The 19068-nt window shown below is 38.0% G+C and overlaps 1 protein-coding gene across 2 annotated transcripts in view; it reads left to right on the forward strand.

Moving 5' to 3' along the window:
• Ubxn2b (UBX domain protein 2B) overlaps positions 1-18744 on the forward strand; it is a 46952-nt gene extending 28208 nt beyond the window's left edge. Inside the window, exons 6-9 of one of the 2 annotated variants that reach the window (XM_045144209.1) lie at positions 3338-3475; positions 13234-13395; positions 14584-14782; positions 17970-18744. In XM_045144209.1, coding sequence (XP_045000144.1) covers positions 3338-3475; positions 13234-13395; positions 14584-14746 — 463 coding nt within the window. In that variant the 3' untranslated portion in view covers positions 14747-14782; positions 17970-18744. Of the gene's footprint in view, positions 1-3337; positions 3476-13233; positions 13396-14583; positions 15067-17969 lie in introns of those variants that run through there. The other variant, XM_004653340.2, reaches the window with a different exon arrangement.
• The last annotated feature ends 324 nt before the right edge of the window (positions 18745-19068 follow it).

Consider the following 19068-nt stretch of genomic DNA (forward strand, 5'->3'; position numbering starts at 1 on the left):
ACCAACAGCAAGTCTCTGGAGTTCCAATTCTGCCCCTCCAGCCAGGCTACTCCCAGTCCTGGCAAACTTCATCCAGTGCTGGGAGCTCTCATTGACAGCCATCTTGTGGTCCCAGCATTTCCACTGGGTCTCCACTGCAACTGGTGGTTCATCCTCACAGCTCCATCAGGTTTCCATGCAGCCATCCAGCAAACCTGCCTCACACTGCTCATGGCCATTTCCAAAACACAAGACTTCACTGCAAACTGAATGACTCTCTCTTTCCTGTATTTCTTATACTTCACAATACCAGGTAGGGTACCATTTTGTTAATCCAAGGGGGAATAAAGCAGACTTTGAAGAACAAGACACTCCTTGAGCACTTAGACCCCTTCAAAAGAGTCTTCATTCTTCCTGTTGCCCCAGTGCAGGCCAGCTGGCCCAATCTCAAAGGTTGTAATCTCATCTAATTGCAGCTGAATGGGCAGAAGTTTCACCCCAAAGATTTCATTTCTGTGCCATATCCCAGTACTCATGCCAGTCCCATTTCTACACAAAGCAACCCTGCACAAATTCTCAGGACGGGCATAACAGCAAGCCTCTCACACAAACTGCTTCTAGCCCAGTCCAAGCAAAGCTCTTCCCCACCCTCATAAGCCAAACCTCACAGTCCATAGTTCTTATTGCATTCAGGTCTTTCAACTTTGACCAGAATAGTCCATCAAGCTGTACAGCACTGCAAGGCATGTCTTAGGTCAATATTTCTAATCCTTCCACATTCCTTTTGAAAGTCAATTCTGAAAGGCCAATGCCATACAGTCAGATGTCTAGCAGCAATTGACACCACTCCTCAGTACCAATGTTTCTGTTGCAGTCAAGTTCGCAGTGCTGGCAGAAATCACCCAATGAAGAGCAGCTTTTGGGAAATAAAAAGAGTTTATTTTGGTTTATAGACTTGAGAGGAAGGTCCATGATGGCAGGGGAATGATGGCATGAGCAGAGAGTGGACATCACCCCCTGGTCAACATAAGGTGGACAATAGCTGTGGTGGGTTGATTCAGGCTTCCCCCCATAAACTTAGGTATTCTGAATGCTAAAGTCTCAGGTGATAGAGATTTGGGAATTAATGCCTACTGGAGACAGTGTATTATTGGGGGCAGGCTTTTAGGTGATATATAGCCAGTTTACTCATGCCAGTGTTTGTCACACTCTCCTGTTGCTATTGTCTACCTTATGTTGGCCAGGGGGAGATGTCCACCCTCTGCTCACGCCATCATTTTCCCTGCCATCATGGAGCTTCCCCCTTGAGCCTGTAAGCCAAAATAAACCTCTTTTTTTTTCCCACAAGCTGCTCTTAGTTGGGTGATTTCTATCAGCAATGCGAACCAGACTGCCACAATAGCAATAGGAAAGTGTGCCAAACACTGCCAAGGAGAAACTGGCTATGATACTCATAAGCCCGCCCCAGGACTACACTACCTCCCAGAGGTGTTAATTCCCAAATCTCCATCAGCTGGAATCTAGCATTCAGAATACCTAAGTTTATGGGAGACACCTGAATCAAACCACCACACCAGGCAAAGGCAAGAAATACTGTAAGCAGAAGGCTTTTTCATTGAGGAAGATGAAAGAACATAGAAGGTAATATACAGTGGTAGCAATACTTGTGAATATTAACAAAGTTGAAAACTGCAGAGCCACTGAGAAGTAATGGGAGGATCTGGTGGGGAAATACTCAAATGATAGGTAAAAACTAACATTGCTTTTGAAAATGATGCTAACTTAAAGATGTTAAACAAAAATACTAATGATTTGATACTGTGATTAAATTGTTAATAAATTTGTTGGTAAAAACTAATTTTTTGTTAAAACAAGCCAGAAACTTTGTGAACTAATTTTCAGACAAATGGGATTGTAAGGGGATTTTAAAATCTGACCCATACCATATCATCAAGTACAAATTAGGATGAAAAAAAGTTTTTAAAATGTCTCTTGAGGAAAATTAATGGTATCAATTATTAGTTCTCAACTGGCGGAAACATACTATCTCTTTTCTAAAAATATCTCTAACTAAATTTTGAAATACTGTTTTCACTATCCTAATAAGCAACTTTTAGATAGTATTAATTACCTATATACATCCTTTCTTCAAAAATTGATGTATTAAACCTTATTAAAGAAATAGTGTGTTTATTTCACATTATTTCAAACCTAGATTGAAGGTCAAGGCTTTTCAGAAACACCTCTATATCAGTTTCTAGAACTTTCTGCAAGGTAGGGAAGTGTAATAAATATTTGTAGCTAGCCTTAGTGGCTTACACTTGTAATCCCAATACTTGAAAGCAAAGGCAAGGGGATTTGCTGTGAATTTAAGACTAACCTGGGCCTACTTAACTGAGTTCCAGTCTAGCCTGAACTAGAGTGCGAGGCCCTATTTCAAAAAAGGAGAAAGAAAGAGAGAGAGAGAGAGAGAGAGAGACAGACAGGAAGGAAGGAAGGAAGGAAGGAAGGAAGGAAGGAAGGAAGGAAGGAAGGAAGGAAGGAAGGAAGGAAGGAAGGAAGAAAGGAAGGAAGGAAGGAAGGAAGTAGGTAGGTAGGTAGGTAGGGAGGAAGAAAAGAAGGAAGGAAAGAAAGAAAGAAAGAAAATATTTTCACTAAATATTAATCCATATAGGAATATTCTAGTGCCTATTTATAGTTGCTGTCTTACAGTTTGATTTTCTAAATGTACTCCAAGATCACCATGACAACCAAAGCATTCCTCATTCCTATGTTGAGACCCACTGTAACATAGTATGAGGTAACTGAAAGAAATATTTATATTTATATGGACTACTCGGACATCATGAACGTTTTTCTAAAACAAAATGTAGCTCATGATTAGTTTACATTAATTTCAGCAGTGCAGTTAAATTTTGGACAGACTGGGCTGGAGAGATGACTTAGCAGTTAAGATTCTTGCCTGCAAAGCCAATGGACCCAGGTTCAGTTCCCCAGGACCCAAGTAAGGCAGATGCCCAAGGTGGCACATGCATCTGGAGTTCTTGCAGTGGCTAAAGGCCCTGGTGCACTCATCTTGTATCTATGTGCCTCTCTCTCTCTCTTTCTCTCTCTCTTTTCCAAATAAATAAACTATTTAAAAAATTGGACAAACTTGCTGGGCATGGTGGTACATGCCTTTAATCCCAGCGCTCGGGGGGCAGAGGTAGGAGGATTGCCCTGAGTTTGAGGCCACCCCTGAGACTCCATAGTGAATTCCAGGTCTGCCTGAGCCAGAGTGAGACCCTATCTCGGAAAAAAAAAAAAAAAAAAAAAAAAAGGACAAACTGTATTAAAACTCTTTTTCCTTCTTTTTAAGGGAGATTCCCCTGGAGCTTCAGCGACTGGTTCATGGTGGCCAAGTGAGTTTGGATATGGAAGACCATCAAGATCAAGAATATATGAAACCTAGATTGAGGTTCAAGGCTTTTAGTGGAGAAGGGCAAAAACTTGGAAGGTAAAATTCCTACAATCAGAAAAATACTTCATTGCTCAACATGAATTTTCTTTAAGAATAAGAAACGCAAAATGAGGGCTGGAGAGATGGCTTAATTGTTAAGGCGCATGCCTGCAAAGCCTAAGGACCCAGGTTCGATTCTCCAGGTCCTACATAAGCCAGATGCACAAGGTAGCACATGCATCTGGAGTTTGTTTACAGTGGCTATAGGCCCTGGCATGCCCATTGTCTCTCTTCTTTCTCTCCCTCTTTATCTGACTCAAAAATAATTTTTTATTGATAACCTCTATACTTACAGACAATAAACCATGATAATTCCCTCCCCTTCTTTCCCCTCTCCCGCTTTATTCTTCATAGATCTGCTGTCCGTCATATCCCCTCCCTCTGTCTCTTTTTAAATTTGATGTCATCATCTTTTTCTCCTGTTATGAGGGTCTTGTGTGGGTATTGCTAGGCACTGCAAGGTCTTGGATATCAAGGCCAAATTCTGTCCGGACAGTTATATGTAGGGAGTGGTACCATTCCTTTGGCTTTTACATTCTTTCTGCCACCTCTTCCACAATGGACCCTGAGCCTTGGAGGGTGTGAGATGTTTCAGTTCTGAACATTCCTGTCCCTTCTTCTCAACACTGTGTTGCCTTTTGGACCATCCCAGTGGTCATCGCCATCTGAAAAGAGAAGCTTCTCTAACCAGAAGTGAGAGTATCATTAATATATGAGTATGAACATTAAGTGTAGTAATTTCAGGGCAATTTGGTGAGAGTAATGTATGCATTTATCCAGACAAGAGCAGGCTTTATAAAAGGCTCATGACCTCTCCTGCCATAGGCTTTTGATTAGTTTTTCAGTACCAGGCCCTCCCATACAGTGGGCTTTCAGTCCAATTAGGAAGAACTTGGTTTCCCCCAGAGCAGACATGCCTCTATTGTACTCATTCAGACATTTGGCCTGTCTGGCCAAACTTGAGGTTTCCAGTGTCTACTGTTTTCACCAGTGATGACTTCTGTTGTATATTCCCTTCTCCATAAGACTGCATACAGTGCAGCTTTTTCCAGCTTTCATTTTGCTGGATTACAGGGAGAAGGTTTTCTGCTCACCACACCTTGATTTCTCAGTGACTTTGCTGCTTAGGCATGCGACATCTTCAGCAGTAGGGTCTTATCATCTCTTTCTCACGGGGAACCAAGGACCTTGGCAGTAGCCTGTAATGTTTTAGAGGCAATATAGACCTCCCTGGCCAATAACTCACTGGGAGGTATCCCATCCCAGGCACTAAAAATTTTCTAGTAACAATCTATGGCTTCTGGATGTGCCATTATTTTAAAAAAAGTAGATTTTCATTGTCTCTTTTCTTTCTCTCTCCCTCTTTATCTGTCTCAAATCAAAATAATTTTTCAAAAAAGAAAAGAAAAGTGAAATGACCTGTGAAGTAAAATCTGAAATAAGAACTATGACGACTGTCCTAGTAGAATTGGATGTGCACATCTGATGATATTAGTAGCTAGATGATCACATTCCAGGTCCTCTATCCACTTTATATGCATTAACTCATTTAATAATAGCTCTTTAATGTGTGGATATGTATTACTCCATCTTGCATTAACAGTTTTCTCAAGGTGATGGAGCTTTGATATGATTGGCATTTGATGTTCCAATTCAGAAATTCTAGAATATGTCTTTTTCCCCAAAATGCTCAGTACTGAGTTCTGTTTCTTGATTACATAGTTTTGCATTCTGAAAGCCCAATGTATGAAGCTTGAATTCCTCTGACTGTAGGTGAAGGGGGGAATTGTCTCTGAGACATTTCTAAAAACTGTTGGGCTTTACAGAACATGATTGAAAAACTAAGGTGCATGGCATAATGTAAGAGTTGGCTCATTTATTTATTTTTACTTTTTTTAATTTTTAAAAAAATATTTATATTGGAGAGAGAAAAAGTTAGACAAGGAGAAATGGACACGCCAGGGCCTCCAGCCACTGTGAACTCTACTATGAACTCCACATATATGTGCCACCCTTTGCATCTGGCTTAACTGGGTATTGGGGAATTAAACCTGGATCCTTAGGCTTCACAGGAAAGTGCCTTAACTGCTAAGCCATTTCTGCAGCAACTGGGCTCACTTATAATAGCTATGATTTAGCATAACGTTTTTGAATTTTATAAAATGTGTTGGTAACCTACCCTGCTGCGCATCCTTTATTCTCTTTCATGTGATTCCTTCCTTACCAAGTGTTCTTTAATAGCCTTGTGCCTGTTGGTTGTATATTCCCTTCTCCTTTCTCCAAATAGGAAGTTTAATATTTAGCTCTTTTGTCTCCCTTGCTGTCTACTTTCTGCTAGTAGAGGTTGCTTCTCAAATTTATTGGAAATACAGATGTATAACTTAGCTTTGTTCTTAGGACCTAAACTTTTTGCTGACCCTTCATAGCTCTACTCAGAAATTTCTTCCTCATTTCTATTTCCTGTCAACTATACTCTATACTACTTTACGCTCCTTGTTTTCATAACTAGGACTCCTACAGAGAGAAAGAGAAAGAGAGAGCCATGAGGCTTTGCAAGCAAGCACCTTTAACCACTGAGCAACCCTCCCAGCGTCTGAGATCTCATTTTTAGTTGTTGAGATTGAGTTTTTATTACAAGTAAAATAAATGCTAAGTACATTTTTTTCTGTTTTTTAAATTTATGACCAAGAATTCATATTAGAATATGCATCTTTGTTATAAATATAGTAAAATAATTTAAATTGAAGGTGTTATAAAGACAAGACAGCTGAGAAGAGCCAGTAAGTACAGTCTACAAATTTAATTTATGAAAATAAGGTTGCACGTATATGTGTAAGTAAAAAAAGGTTTTGCTATGTAATCCAGGATGGCTTGGTAGTAACTATACAGTCTAGGGTACTCTCAAACTAAGGGCATTCTCCTGCCTCAGCCTCCCAAGTGCTTTGATACAGACCTGAACACTACACCTTACTAAGGATACTGATGGTAGTATCTCACAAAGGCTAGCCTTTTTTGCATAAGGCAAATAGCTAGAGAAAATAAGGAGACACTGTTGAGTGACAAAAATGAGTGGTTAGCATGTCATGTTAATTTCCACCCATGTCTGTTTAGGATTGTGGGGAGTGCACATACAGGGTCTCAGGATGGATAGCCCAAGGTAGCCTGGTATTCATGATCCTGTCTTTGCCTCCCAAACCCTGGGATAACAGGCATATGTATATAATGCCTGGCTCTTTTCTATTTATATTGATTAGTAGAAGCAATCTGCTTGCTGTCTTAAGTAGTAAGGGGTTTCTTACAGAGTATTGGCTAGCTTATACACTTTTAGAAGGAGACAGCAAACCATGCTTTTCTTAATTGGGAGAAGCAAAGTCAGTATAACATGAATCTAGGGGAAACAACTCCTGTGCTTTCCATAATCTGTTCAGTGCCCACAAAACTGGGGACAGAACTTGAGACCTTTGTATGATGTCTGCTACAAATGCCTCCACCAACTTGTTTACATAGCTTCTGCTTTTAGGACTTACTTTCATGATACAAGTATAATTGTCCCTTAGTATCTTGTTTAGATTTAATTCCAGGACTCCTATCCATACCAAATCCATGGATATTCAAGTCTCTTATATAAAATAGCATATTATAGTCATGTGCTATGTAATGCCTCAGTTAGCCATAAACAACATATACAGTGTTGGTCCAATAGGTTATAATGGAGCTGAAAATTTTCTACTGTCTAATGGGATCGTCATGCTAATGCTATGGCTAGTGCATTCAAAGTGGGTCAAAGACCTTAATCTAAAACCTGAGACACTGGAACTGCCAGAGAAAAAACATAAGGACCACTCTCTAGGATGAAGGCATAGGCAAAAGCTTTCTAACAGATCTTCAATAGCACAGGAGGTAGTAGTAGTAGTAGTTGTAGTGGGACTACACCACTAGAAGTAGTAGTGGGACTATTAGAAATTAAAAATGTCCCTACAACAAAATGAACAGACTCCCTGCAGGATTGGAACAATATTTTATAGCTATGCCTAAGACAGGAGGAAAATATTTAGAATTTACAAAGAACTGGAAAAATTAAACACTAAATAAATAAATAATCTGCCAGTCAACAAATGGACTAACAAAATGAACAGATGGTTCATAAAAGAAGAAACACAAATGGTTACTACCTAAAAAATGTTCAACATCTCTAGCCATCAGGGAAATGCAAATTGAAACCATTCTAAGATACCCAATTAGAATGGCTATGAGCAAGAAAACAAATGCTGGCAAGGATGCACAGGCAGAGGAACTCTTATTCACTGCTGATAGAAGTATAGGTAGTACAACCATTATGGAAATCAGATGGAGGTAGCTCCAAAAATTAAAAATAGAACTCCCATACAACCCTGCTATACCACTCCTAGGCACATACCTTAGGGACTTCACACTCTACTACACAGTTATTTCAGTTATTTGCACATCCATGTTTATTGCTGCCCTATTTACAGTAGCTGAAAATTGGAATCAGCCTAGATGCCTGGCAGATCATAGATAATGAAATGTGTTACATCTATATAGTGGAATTCTAGACAACAGTATGGAAAAATAAAATTATGAAATTGTAGGAAAATAGATGGTCATGGAAAAAAATATGATAAGTGATGTGACCCAAGCTCTCTGATACACAGATCCTAACATGTAATGTCTGTATGTATTTGTATACATAGAGACCATGTGTGCATACAAACTACACAGATAAACTGTTAACTAAGAGCAAGTATAAAGAGTTAAGCAGGGAGAGGGATAAGGAAAGAGCAAAAAGACCCATGTGACATATAAACAGAAATGAGGAGGATATTGGGAAAGGGGAAATTACAAGAGGAACTAGGAGGGTAGAGAGAGGAGGGATGAGAATCCATTGAAACAGATCATATTTGAAAATGCAAGAATGAGTGAGACTCAAATCTCTATATGCCAACCAGAAAAATAATAAAAATTTCAACTTCTAATGTACAGAAAATTTATGCTAGATTAGCCTAGTATAAGCCTTATGTACATAAACTCACATTAATAAGTAGTCATTATATAGTCTAAAAGTGAAGAATTATGCAGAACATTTTACATACAGAAATATATTAAAGGGCTGAGGTTGTAGCTCAGTGATAGAGAACCTAAGACCCCCAAGTTTAATCCAAAGGACACACAGAATACAAAAATACAATAAAAGCTTAACAGTGCTTGTTGTCCAGAGAGTTCAGACAACTACTTAGTGAGCAAAGAAATAATCTATTTTGCTCTTACATGGCAGTCTAGTTGTAAATTTAACATTATACAGTTGGAACCTCACAATGCTTTAATCTGATATACAAATACTATGGGTAAACCTCACCAAGGTGATACAAATAGTCAACATTCTCACATAATTAAAGAAAGCAAGTAAATCATAAATGGACAGCAACAAATTTATAATGGTAGCATAACTTGTATTGTTAAGTCACATATTAGTTTGGTAAGCCAGAGTAAAATACCTAGAAAAATCTCAATCATTTTTAACAGAAAAGGCTTGAGTAGACACGGAGCATAGTATTTTTTTCTTTTTTTCCCTAATTTTATTTACTTATGAAAGAGGCATGCCAGGCCATCTAGCTACTACAGATGAACTCCAGACATATGTGTGCATCTGGATTTGATTGAGTACTGGGGAATTGAACCTGTGTCCTTGGGCTTCATAGGCAAGCTCCTTAATGACTAAGCCATCTCTCCAGCCCTCAATTCTTTCACAAAGTTATTGTGTGTCTCTCATATGTCAGTCACTGTCTTTGTGGATACATTGGTGGGTAAATCAGTGACAGTTCTGCCATTATAGAACTTTTAGTCTACAGGGATATGATGGCTATTAAATCATTGTTATAATCAGTATATAATCATTGTGCTAAATTTTGCACAATGTGCTAAATTTATATTTATTTATTTATTTATTTATTTATTTTGGTTTTTCAAGGTAGGGTTTTGCTGTACCAAGGCAGACCTGGAATTCAGTATGTAATCTCAGGGTGGTCTCAAACTCATGGTGATTCTCTCACTTCTGTCTCCTGAGTGCTGGGATTAAAGGCATATGCCACCACACCCAGCTATGAGGTGCTAAATTTAGTACTAAGTTTGCATTTTTCTTCTCAAATGCCAGGGTAGTTTTTTTTTTTTTGTTTTTTTTTTTTGATCATTGAAAATCTTCATAGAATTTCTAAAATAATCACATTAAAAAAACCCATGTCTCAGGTTTTTTGAAGTAGGTCTACAAGTTAGATTTCAACCAATAATTTTTTTTTTTTTTTTTTTTTTTTTTTTTTTTGGTTTTTCGAGGTAGGGTCTCACTCTAGCCCAGGCTGACCTGGAATTCACTATGGAGTCACAGGGTGGCCTCGAACTCATGGCAATCCTCCTACCTCTGCCTCCTGAGTGCTGGGATTAAAGGTGTGCGCCACCACGCCCAGCATCAACCAATAATTTCTAACAGCAATATATTTTATTTGAAAATGTTTCACAGGAAGATGCTGAAAAGTCTTTTTTGTTGTCGGTATTTATCTTATTTATTTATCCTATGAACTGGCTTAATTCTTTTAAGTTCTTGAAGGCTGAGGTGTTTGAATTGGCATATGTAATGACAAAAAAGACATGCTTTGAAGCAGATTTGTCATGCTTAAAACCTTCTCTATTTTCATTCTGTTCAGTCCAGAAGATCCTCCTTCCTCCTCACTCTTTGAAACACTGCCCCTCAAGTTCAACTTCATTTTGATCCATGGAGCCAAGCTCAAGGATGCTTTTCTCTATTGCCTAACAGCCCCTTCCTTCCAACCTCTTTTTGCTCTTACCATTGCTTAGGCAGTCCATTGCCTGACCATACGCATTGGCTTGGCTGCCCCTGAGCAAGTTGTCTGTCCTGGCAATGTCTCCACCCTGAGGGGTAGGTAGCTCTGCCTGCCCAGTCCCACAGGACTGACCTCACATGCTCCCGGCTTCTGTCAGCCCTCATTCTACGCCTGCACTGCACTCCTAGCAGATTTCTCTGCTTCCACTTCACCAAATGTCCTCGGGGGAATTTTTCTTCATAAATTGCCTTCAGTTTCCGTGTTTACTAGTGTCTCTTTACTTACTTCCCTCCTTCCCTGCCTCCCTCTCTGCCTTTCTGTTATATCTTTTCTCTAAGGGAATTATAGCCCATAACCTCTTCTGCTGTTTGCCTACAAACGTTTATCATTTAACTTCTTTGAAAAAGAAATCTTATAAATTAAGCCTTGAGATGTAAAACCAGTATGTAAAAATGTCAGTATGGTTTGATGAATAAGGGAGAAGCTTGCAAGGCTGGCTGCACACACTGGTAATTTCACCCCATTCAGTAGACAAGCAGGAGGATCGTGAGTTTGAGTCCTGGGCTACATAGTAAGACCTTGTCTCAAGAAAAAGTAAAGAATAAGGGGAAGTGAGGAAGATTTAGCAAGCAGGTGTGACTATGGATGCCAAATATTAAATTTTGTGTAAGTTTTAAAATGGCATTTTTGTACCACAGTATGATCTTACCTACTGTTTAGCTTTAAGCAGGTTTTCAATCTAACTAGGACTCAATCCTTTCCAATAAAATGATGTGGGTAGCACACCTCATACTGAAAGTCTGGCCATTGTAGCTTTCAAATGCTTCTATTGCATATAATTTTATTTTGTAGGGTCTCACTCTAGCCCAGGCTGACCTGGAATTGACTCTGGAGCCTCAGGGTGGCTTTGAACTCACAGTGATCCTCCTACCTCTGCTTTCTGAGCGCTGGGATTAAAGGTGTGCACCACCATGCCCAGCTTCATACTTTTTTAAAGTACATGAAGGAACTTATCTAGGTTTCCCACTTTATACTTTATTTTGTTTTAGAAACACAAAAACTTGACTGGTCAGAATTTATTTTGAACAGAAACATGAAGATGGAAATAGTATAAAACAGCTTTATGTAAGGGAAAGAGCCAGAAATAAACTCAACTTCCTCATTTATCAATAGGGCCCAACTTTAGATAATGCTGTTTAAAAAGTTCGAAGTGCCTTTGTGCCCTAATGGACTTGATCTTTGTAACAGCGCCATTCTCATCTAGTTACCGGCAAAGAAGTTCAGGCACAGTGAGGATGACTGACTTAACTAAGATTCAGTCATCTGAGGCAAGTCCCATTGTGACCAGGTCCTCTGGCTCCAGGATCTACACGTACATTGTGTGGCATCACCTCATGAATATGGCCGTGTAGTTAATAATAATGTCCATCCATGTGATTGTTGGTGCTGTGAAGAAAGGAAGTCCTACATGTTCATGTGTCTCCGTCATCCCTCTCCCTTGTATAAAGGAACATTCACTGTTTGAACAGTAAACCAGCTTCATGGTGCAACTGATTAAGCTTTCAAGTCCAGACTTGCAGAACATTCCTTAATATCTACTAATTTATTAGAAGTCAATATTTCTTTTATATTTCTATTGTATATATCTGTATATTGGTTCTAAAACCATGTCATTGAAATAGCCAAAAAAGTGGAGAAATTTTAGGGTAGTATGTAGCAGTTAATTTTACTATCTTACAGTATACTTTGGGAGAAACATTGGCTGGGTTAAGAGTCATTGCAGCAATGCCCAGTGTTTATAGGAGGTTTTTTGTTTGTTTTGTTTAGTTGTGGGTTTTTTTTTTGTTTTTTTTTTAAGGTAGGGTCTCATTCTAGCCCAGGATAACCTGGCGCTCACTCTGTAGCCTCAGGCTGGCCTCGAACTTATAGCAATCCTCTTACTTCTGCCTCTCAAGTGCTTCCATAGAAGTTTTATACTGATAAAGGAATTTACTGGAATATGTCCAAATGTTAGTATTTGAGAGAATAAGTATGTCAAAAATATATACAATGATACTAAGATTTTGTGTCTCTAAAGGATTTGACTAAATTTGTTTTAATCTTCAACCAAAAGAGCTCTCTGTTTTCACACCACCTTTGTTAGCATGGAACCATTGATAACTGTGCTAGCATAACAAGATATTAAGAAAGTAATAGGGTCACTAGTCATCCAGGTCCATGGTAAGTTCATTATGACTTATTCACCATTAATAAAATTTGATTCCTCACTAATATTTAGAAGTGTTTCCTTTTCTGTAAAGTGTTAACTACTTAAGCTAGAGCTTAAAAAAGTGCTAACCCTGCTTAACTAAATAGTATAGTGCCAATAATATGTGCACAAGTAGCTGGCATCTTTGAAACATTGTGTTCTGGTCATTAAATTAAGGACTTCTGGGATAACACATATTAAATAGCAGTCATATTCCTCCCACATTATAAATGTTAGAATAGTAGTTCAAAGAGACTGATTTGCTTCCTTGAGCTTATACAGCTAATATAGTTGGGATTTGAATTTAAATTTCTTGATGTTTTTAGTAATTCTTTGATATTAATTTGAAGTTTCTCTGATTTCCATGTACTGTTATGCTAAAGAGTCTGATGAAATTTCAAGAGATAAAATTGGGGAACATGCAGAGTTAAGCTTTTGGGAGATATTGGATAAACAAATGAGAATCATAGAATCTACAATGATCTTAATGTAATGAAAGATTTGAGAAGAGGTAGAGAGAACTCAAGCTATGCTCTTGCTTTTCCAACAGTTTTGAGAGGCAGAAGAGTCAGGTACAGATGTCTCACCTGCCTTTGAAGGCTCATATGACTTACAGACTCAATTTCTCTTCTGATTCTTAAATATTTCTTTTGTAGCCTGACACCCGAAATAGTCAGTACACCTTCCTCCCCAGAAGAAGAGGATAAATCAATACTTAATGCAGTTGTTCTTGTTGACAATTCAGTGCCCACTACAAAAATTCAGATTCGCTTAGCAGATGGAAGCCGTCTAATTCAGAGGTTCAATAGAACACACAGGTAATAATATAAATAAATTAAGAGTGATGTATGCATGTAACTACAACCATATGAATCATTTAATTTAAAATAAAATCATTTTAAATATTACTTATTTTAAAAACTATGCAAGCCGGGCATGGTGACACACTTCTTTTTAATCCCAGCACTCAGGAGGCAGAGGTAGGAAGATCACTGTGAGTTCGAGGCCACCCTGAGACTACATAGTGCATTCCAGGTCAGCCTGGGCTAGAGTGAGACCCTATCTCAAAAAACAAAACAAAACAAACAAACAAACAAAAAAAAAAACAGTTGATGATAATCCTCTGCTAGCCATGGCAGTGTACACCTGCCATCCAGCACTTGGGATCTTAAAGTGGGAGATCACAAGCTTGAGACCAGTCAGAACTACATAATGAAGTCTTACCTCAAACAGAAAAGGATTTTTTAGAATAATGAAATTCTAATTGGAACTAAGTTTTATGTAGCAAATTCTTCATAATCTAAATGTGTAATATAAACTTTGTATTATCAGTGTATCTCACTTAAGGCTGTCTCTAATATCCCTTTAATGTTCATTTGTTCATCAATATTTGTCAAGCACGTAAGTATTTTTGTATCACCATGACCTTAGTTTACAAGTATATGTGAGGGTAATTTTTTAAATTATTCTTTATCATTGTAATTATTTGAGACAGGACCTCATTGTGTGGCTGGATTCACATTTGATCTTCCTGCCTTAGCCTTGCAAGTGGTAGAAATACAGGCTTACATTCTCACACCCAGCTTTATGTGTATGTATATATTTACATATATGTGAATATGTCTATGTGTACATATATGTATATATGTGTATATACACATTTTGCACTCATCTGGCTGTATGCCAGTACAGATGACCTAGAGTATAGACTACTAACAGTTTTTGCTCCACAAAACATAAGCTTGTACTTTTAATATAGCAGCATTGTTCATATTTTCTTTATGCATGATTCACATGAAGATTATTTGTTTTATAGTAAATATATACTCTAAAATTGATCATTTTAGTTTAAGACAACCTCCAATTGAAGTGATGTGAATTCAAATAATTATAGCACCATTAAACAAAAGTTGAAATTATGTAATTTTTATTGTGATCTTTTAGCTAAGAGCTTGCATGTGAATATGCCCTTTATATAACAAATTATTTTTGTATTACTTATTTAGGATCCTGGATGTTCGAAACTTTATTATCCAGTCACGTCCTGAATTTGCAACTCTTGACTTTATTCTTGTGACTTCATTTCCAAATAAAGAGCTGAAGGATGAAAGTCTTACACTACAGGAAGCAGATATTCTCAACACTGTGATTCTCCAACAACTAAAATAATATTATTTTGATCCATGCAGTAGGACATAGAAATAAGTAATGTACCATATTGATAAGTAAAATGCTTTAGCATAAAGACAACAAAATTATTTTTTTTTATTACTTCAGATAAATTTTGTTTTGATTGTTATTCTATCTTCCAGCCTTAGTATAGATAAAACTAGACTAAGAATAGATCTTGATGTCTTGGTTTTTAGTTACAGAGCTGGCTGGCTGGCTATGTTGATTGCTTTTAAACATTTTGGTCAACTAACTTTCTACATGCTCAGTGTTAATTAAACAATTTTTGCAGATGAATAAAACCCCTTTGGGTAAATGCATTTGGTAAAATTTGCACTGAAGTTTCTTGCAGCAATATCCAATAGCCATTAAGAGTCCTTGATCAGAGCTGAGGAAATGGCTCAGTGGTTAAAGGCACTTGCTTGCTGGGCATGCCAACCTGGGTTCACTTCCCAGCCACCCATGTAAAACAAGACAGCCATTCCTTTGCAGCAGCAGGAGACCCTGGTGCACCATACATATGCACATACACATGTAAATAAATATTTTTTAAACCTTTAATTAAGTTGAAATTTTTCCTGTAATATGAAATGTTTGTGCTCTGAATTTTAAATTGTTTGATGATATTAAGATTTTACATAATCTTTTACTTACTGATCAAGTTGTGTTAATGGTACCAAGAAATACTTTGCCCTTTTATATTATAGAATTATGACCATTGTATACTTTGTCAAATTCAGCAGTTCTTGATAAGGTATGATAGATAGCCCTTTAAGATCAAGAAATTACAATCCACTCCAGAGCTGCCTTGAACATGTTCATTCATTGATTCAACAGATTTTTCTAGGGATTCCACTATACATTCTAAACAGTGTTCTAAGGGTATGCCCAGGATGTATTCTATTCCAGAACAGTCCTGTAAAAATACAGGAATATGGGCTGCAGAGATGGCTTAGTGGGTAAGCACTTGCTTGTGAAGCCTAAGGACCCTGGTTCGAGGCTCAGTTCCCTAGGTCCCACGTTAGCCAGATGCACAAGGGGGTGCACGCGTCTGGAGTTCGTTTGCAGTGGCTGGAAGCCCTGGCGCTCCCATTCTCTCTCTCTCCCTCTATCTGTCTTTCTCCCTGTGTCTATCACTCTCAAATAAATAAATACAGGAATATAAACTCTGTCAGATATACTGGATTAAAGAATTACCAGCATAAATGTGTTTGTATTTTTTGAAAGAGATAGGTTATATCAGGAATGACAGAAAAGAATTTTTGTTTTCTGTGATACCACTTTATCTCTGGTCACCACTTCTGGGGAGCTTGCTGTTGCTGCCATAAAAAATGATAGAATTAATAACACAGGTTTATTATTTTATACAGTTCCGTAGTTTGAAACTTGAGTGTGGTTTTCCTGCACTACAATCAAGGTGTTGGTAAGGCTTGTGTTAGAATGCTTTCTTTGTTAAGCCTCTGGAAGCCAGTTGCATTCCTTTATCCTTGGCTTCCTTCTTCTGTCTTAACAAGAAGCATCTTCATATCTCTTTGACTCCTCTATGATCACTTGTTCCTAACAACAGTGAGGGACATGTTTTCTGCTTTTTAGGACTTGTATGATTTGATAGGGTCCACAAGATAATCCATGGTCATCTCATGTTACTCCATAGTAATCTTAATTACATCTCCATAGTTGCTTTTTCCACTTAAAGTTACATATTCATGGGGTTGTTTGAGGGAAACATCGTTATGCCCATTTTATTATAGTCCACTGTGTCTCACATATTCACCTCCTTCCCAAATAAACTCACCCCATCCAAAGGTGCTTAGAGCTCAGCAATTGCAGATCTCATTGAAATCATCTAACTTAATTGGTGAGTTGGTTCTTCTCCTAAAAATCATGTTATCTGCTCCCAAACAAATGACAGGACAGCTATAGAATAAATTATAAACATTCCTGGGAGTATAAAAATCCAGCCAGGCAGCATCATTAGATTTTTGGTCCCAAGATAAATCTAGCTGGGCTCTTATTCTTTGGTTTGTGACTTTATCTCAGTCATCTGTCTTTTTCACAGAAGTCACATTGTCTGCTGAGTGGTGGTGTCAGCTTGTCTCTTCCCTTCATGTGGTAATTAAAGTGGCAGAGGGTCTGTCAAGAAGCTGAGGGTCTCCTGTCATGGAGATAATTACGCTCCATTAAACAGAAGGCTCCTCCACATCTTTCCATACAATCCCATCTCTGGCTTTGCTCTGTGTTTTTTGTTTTGTTTTGTTTTGTTTTGTTTTGTTTTGTTTTGTTTTGTTTTGTTTTGTTTTGTTTTGTTTTGTTTTGTTTTCAAGGCAGGGTCTCTAGCCCAGCTGACCTCAAATTCAAGGAGATTCTCCTACCTCAGCCTCCAGAGTACTGGGACTAAAGATGTGCTCCACCACTCCAGACTGTTTGACTTTTTCAGAGATAGTTGAGAACTATATTACCCTTAATCTCTTCATTGAGCATTTTGTGTTATTACTCAAACTCTGACTTTTCTGTGATGCTAGCCAACCACCATATGTCCATATCTTTTCTCTTTCTGTATAGAGCAGGCTTTCCCAACTATATCTTCTTTTTTATTTGTCCAGTGTTTTAGTTTTAGTGCCTTTTCCCATTTGAGTTGGTCTGATAATCCCCATAAGTCCTGGTTTCTTTATATTTATCAGACACAGGAGCTCTCTCCTTTCAAAATCTGCCATCAATAGAAAGTAGGTCATGCTTTCCAAAGTTTGCTTGGAAATCTCAACTCAGTCTTTAAACATTATTATTTACAAATTCTGCTTCACATATAATTCAATGGAACTTTTTGTTACTGCTTGATAATGATGTCTGGTTTTCCAGTAATAGATTCTTCATTGTCTCCTGATCCCTCCATGGCAGCACCTTTAATGTTATTATTTGGCTATTTAGATAATCCCCATGGGAAGTTAGGTATTCTGTACCACATTCCTTCTTTTAAGTCCTTCTTAGCTTAACCTCCATGTTTCTGCTAACAGTATCATAATAGCCCTTTCTTTTGTGGTTCTTGGAATTCTTCCAACCTCTACTCACTGCTCTATTCCAAGTCCACTTCTACCTTTTCTGGAATTGCTCCAGCAGCATTCTTCTTACAGGTATTTAGAAAAGGCTCTTTTTGCATGTATACAGCCAGCTGTTTCGAATGTGCTACCAGGTACTCAGGGTTCACTTTTTTTCTGGTTATTTCAAGGAGATGAACAAGTGTTTTGAAGACTGAGTGTACTGCTACAACTACCACAAGATTGAAGATTACCAGAGATAACCACCTTCCAAGAAAAGGAATTTGCTTTTTTGAGGCAGGTTCTCACTCTACCCAGGCTGATCTGGAACTTACCCTGTAGCCAAGGCTGCCCTTGAATTCAGTGATTCTCCTAGTGCTTCTCAGTACTTCTTCCAAGGGTTAGAATTAAAGGTATGAGCTACCACACCCAGCAGGAAAGGGTTTTTTGGTTGTTGTTGTTTTGCTTTGTTTTTAAAACAAATATTTTAAATAAAAGGGCATTGCCTGTTTTAGATTTATAAAACAGGAGAAAAATTAACCAAATCTTATGAAATCATTTGTCAGTTAAGTGGAGTGCCTATAGATACTTATGCAGCAATGACTGCCATTTTGCATCTAAAGTCTTCCAGAATACCAAAATTTGCATTAGGAAATAGATACAACATCACATGTATATAACACTTTCACATGCATTAGACAGTGGACTTCATTCAGTCATTTTTTACTACCGGAGGTGCTATAACTCTTAAATGTATGATCATCTCAACAAAAAAATCTGAGCAGATATGAGAACAGTCATTTTGCATGATGTATGTAATCAGAAAGTTTGAAGTGTCTGCTTTTTAAATTGGGCTGGAGAAATGGCTCAGCAGTTAAGGCATTTGTCTGCAAAGCCTAATGACCTGGGTTCAGTTCCCTAGTACCCATGTAAAGCACCAAGTGGCACATGCATCTTGAGTTTGTTTGTCTTGGCTGGAGGCTCTGGCACAACCATTCTCTCTCACTGTGTCTTTGCTTGTCTCTATCTGCTTACAAATAAATAGAAACAAAAACTTCTGTAGGGCTGGAGAGATGGTATAGCATTTAAGGCACTTGCCTGTGAAGCCTAAGGACCCAGGTTCGATTCCCCAGTACCCACATAAACCAGATGCACAAGGTAATACATGTGTTTGGAGTTAGTTTGCAGTGGCTAGAGGCCCTGGTGTGCCCATATTCATATTCTCTCTCCTCTACCCCCCCCCCATTTTTTCTCAAAAATATTTTTTAAAAACTTTTCTGAAAAAATATT

This window comes from Jaculus jaculus, chromosome 2 (genome assembly GCF_020740685.1).
Source record: "Jaculus jaculus isolate mJacJac1 chromosome 2, mJacJac1.mat.Y.cur, whole genome shotgun sequence".
NCBI classification, from domain to species: Eukaryota; Metazoa; Chordata; class Mammalia; order Rodentia; family Dipodidae; genus Jaculus; species Jaculus jaculus.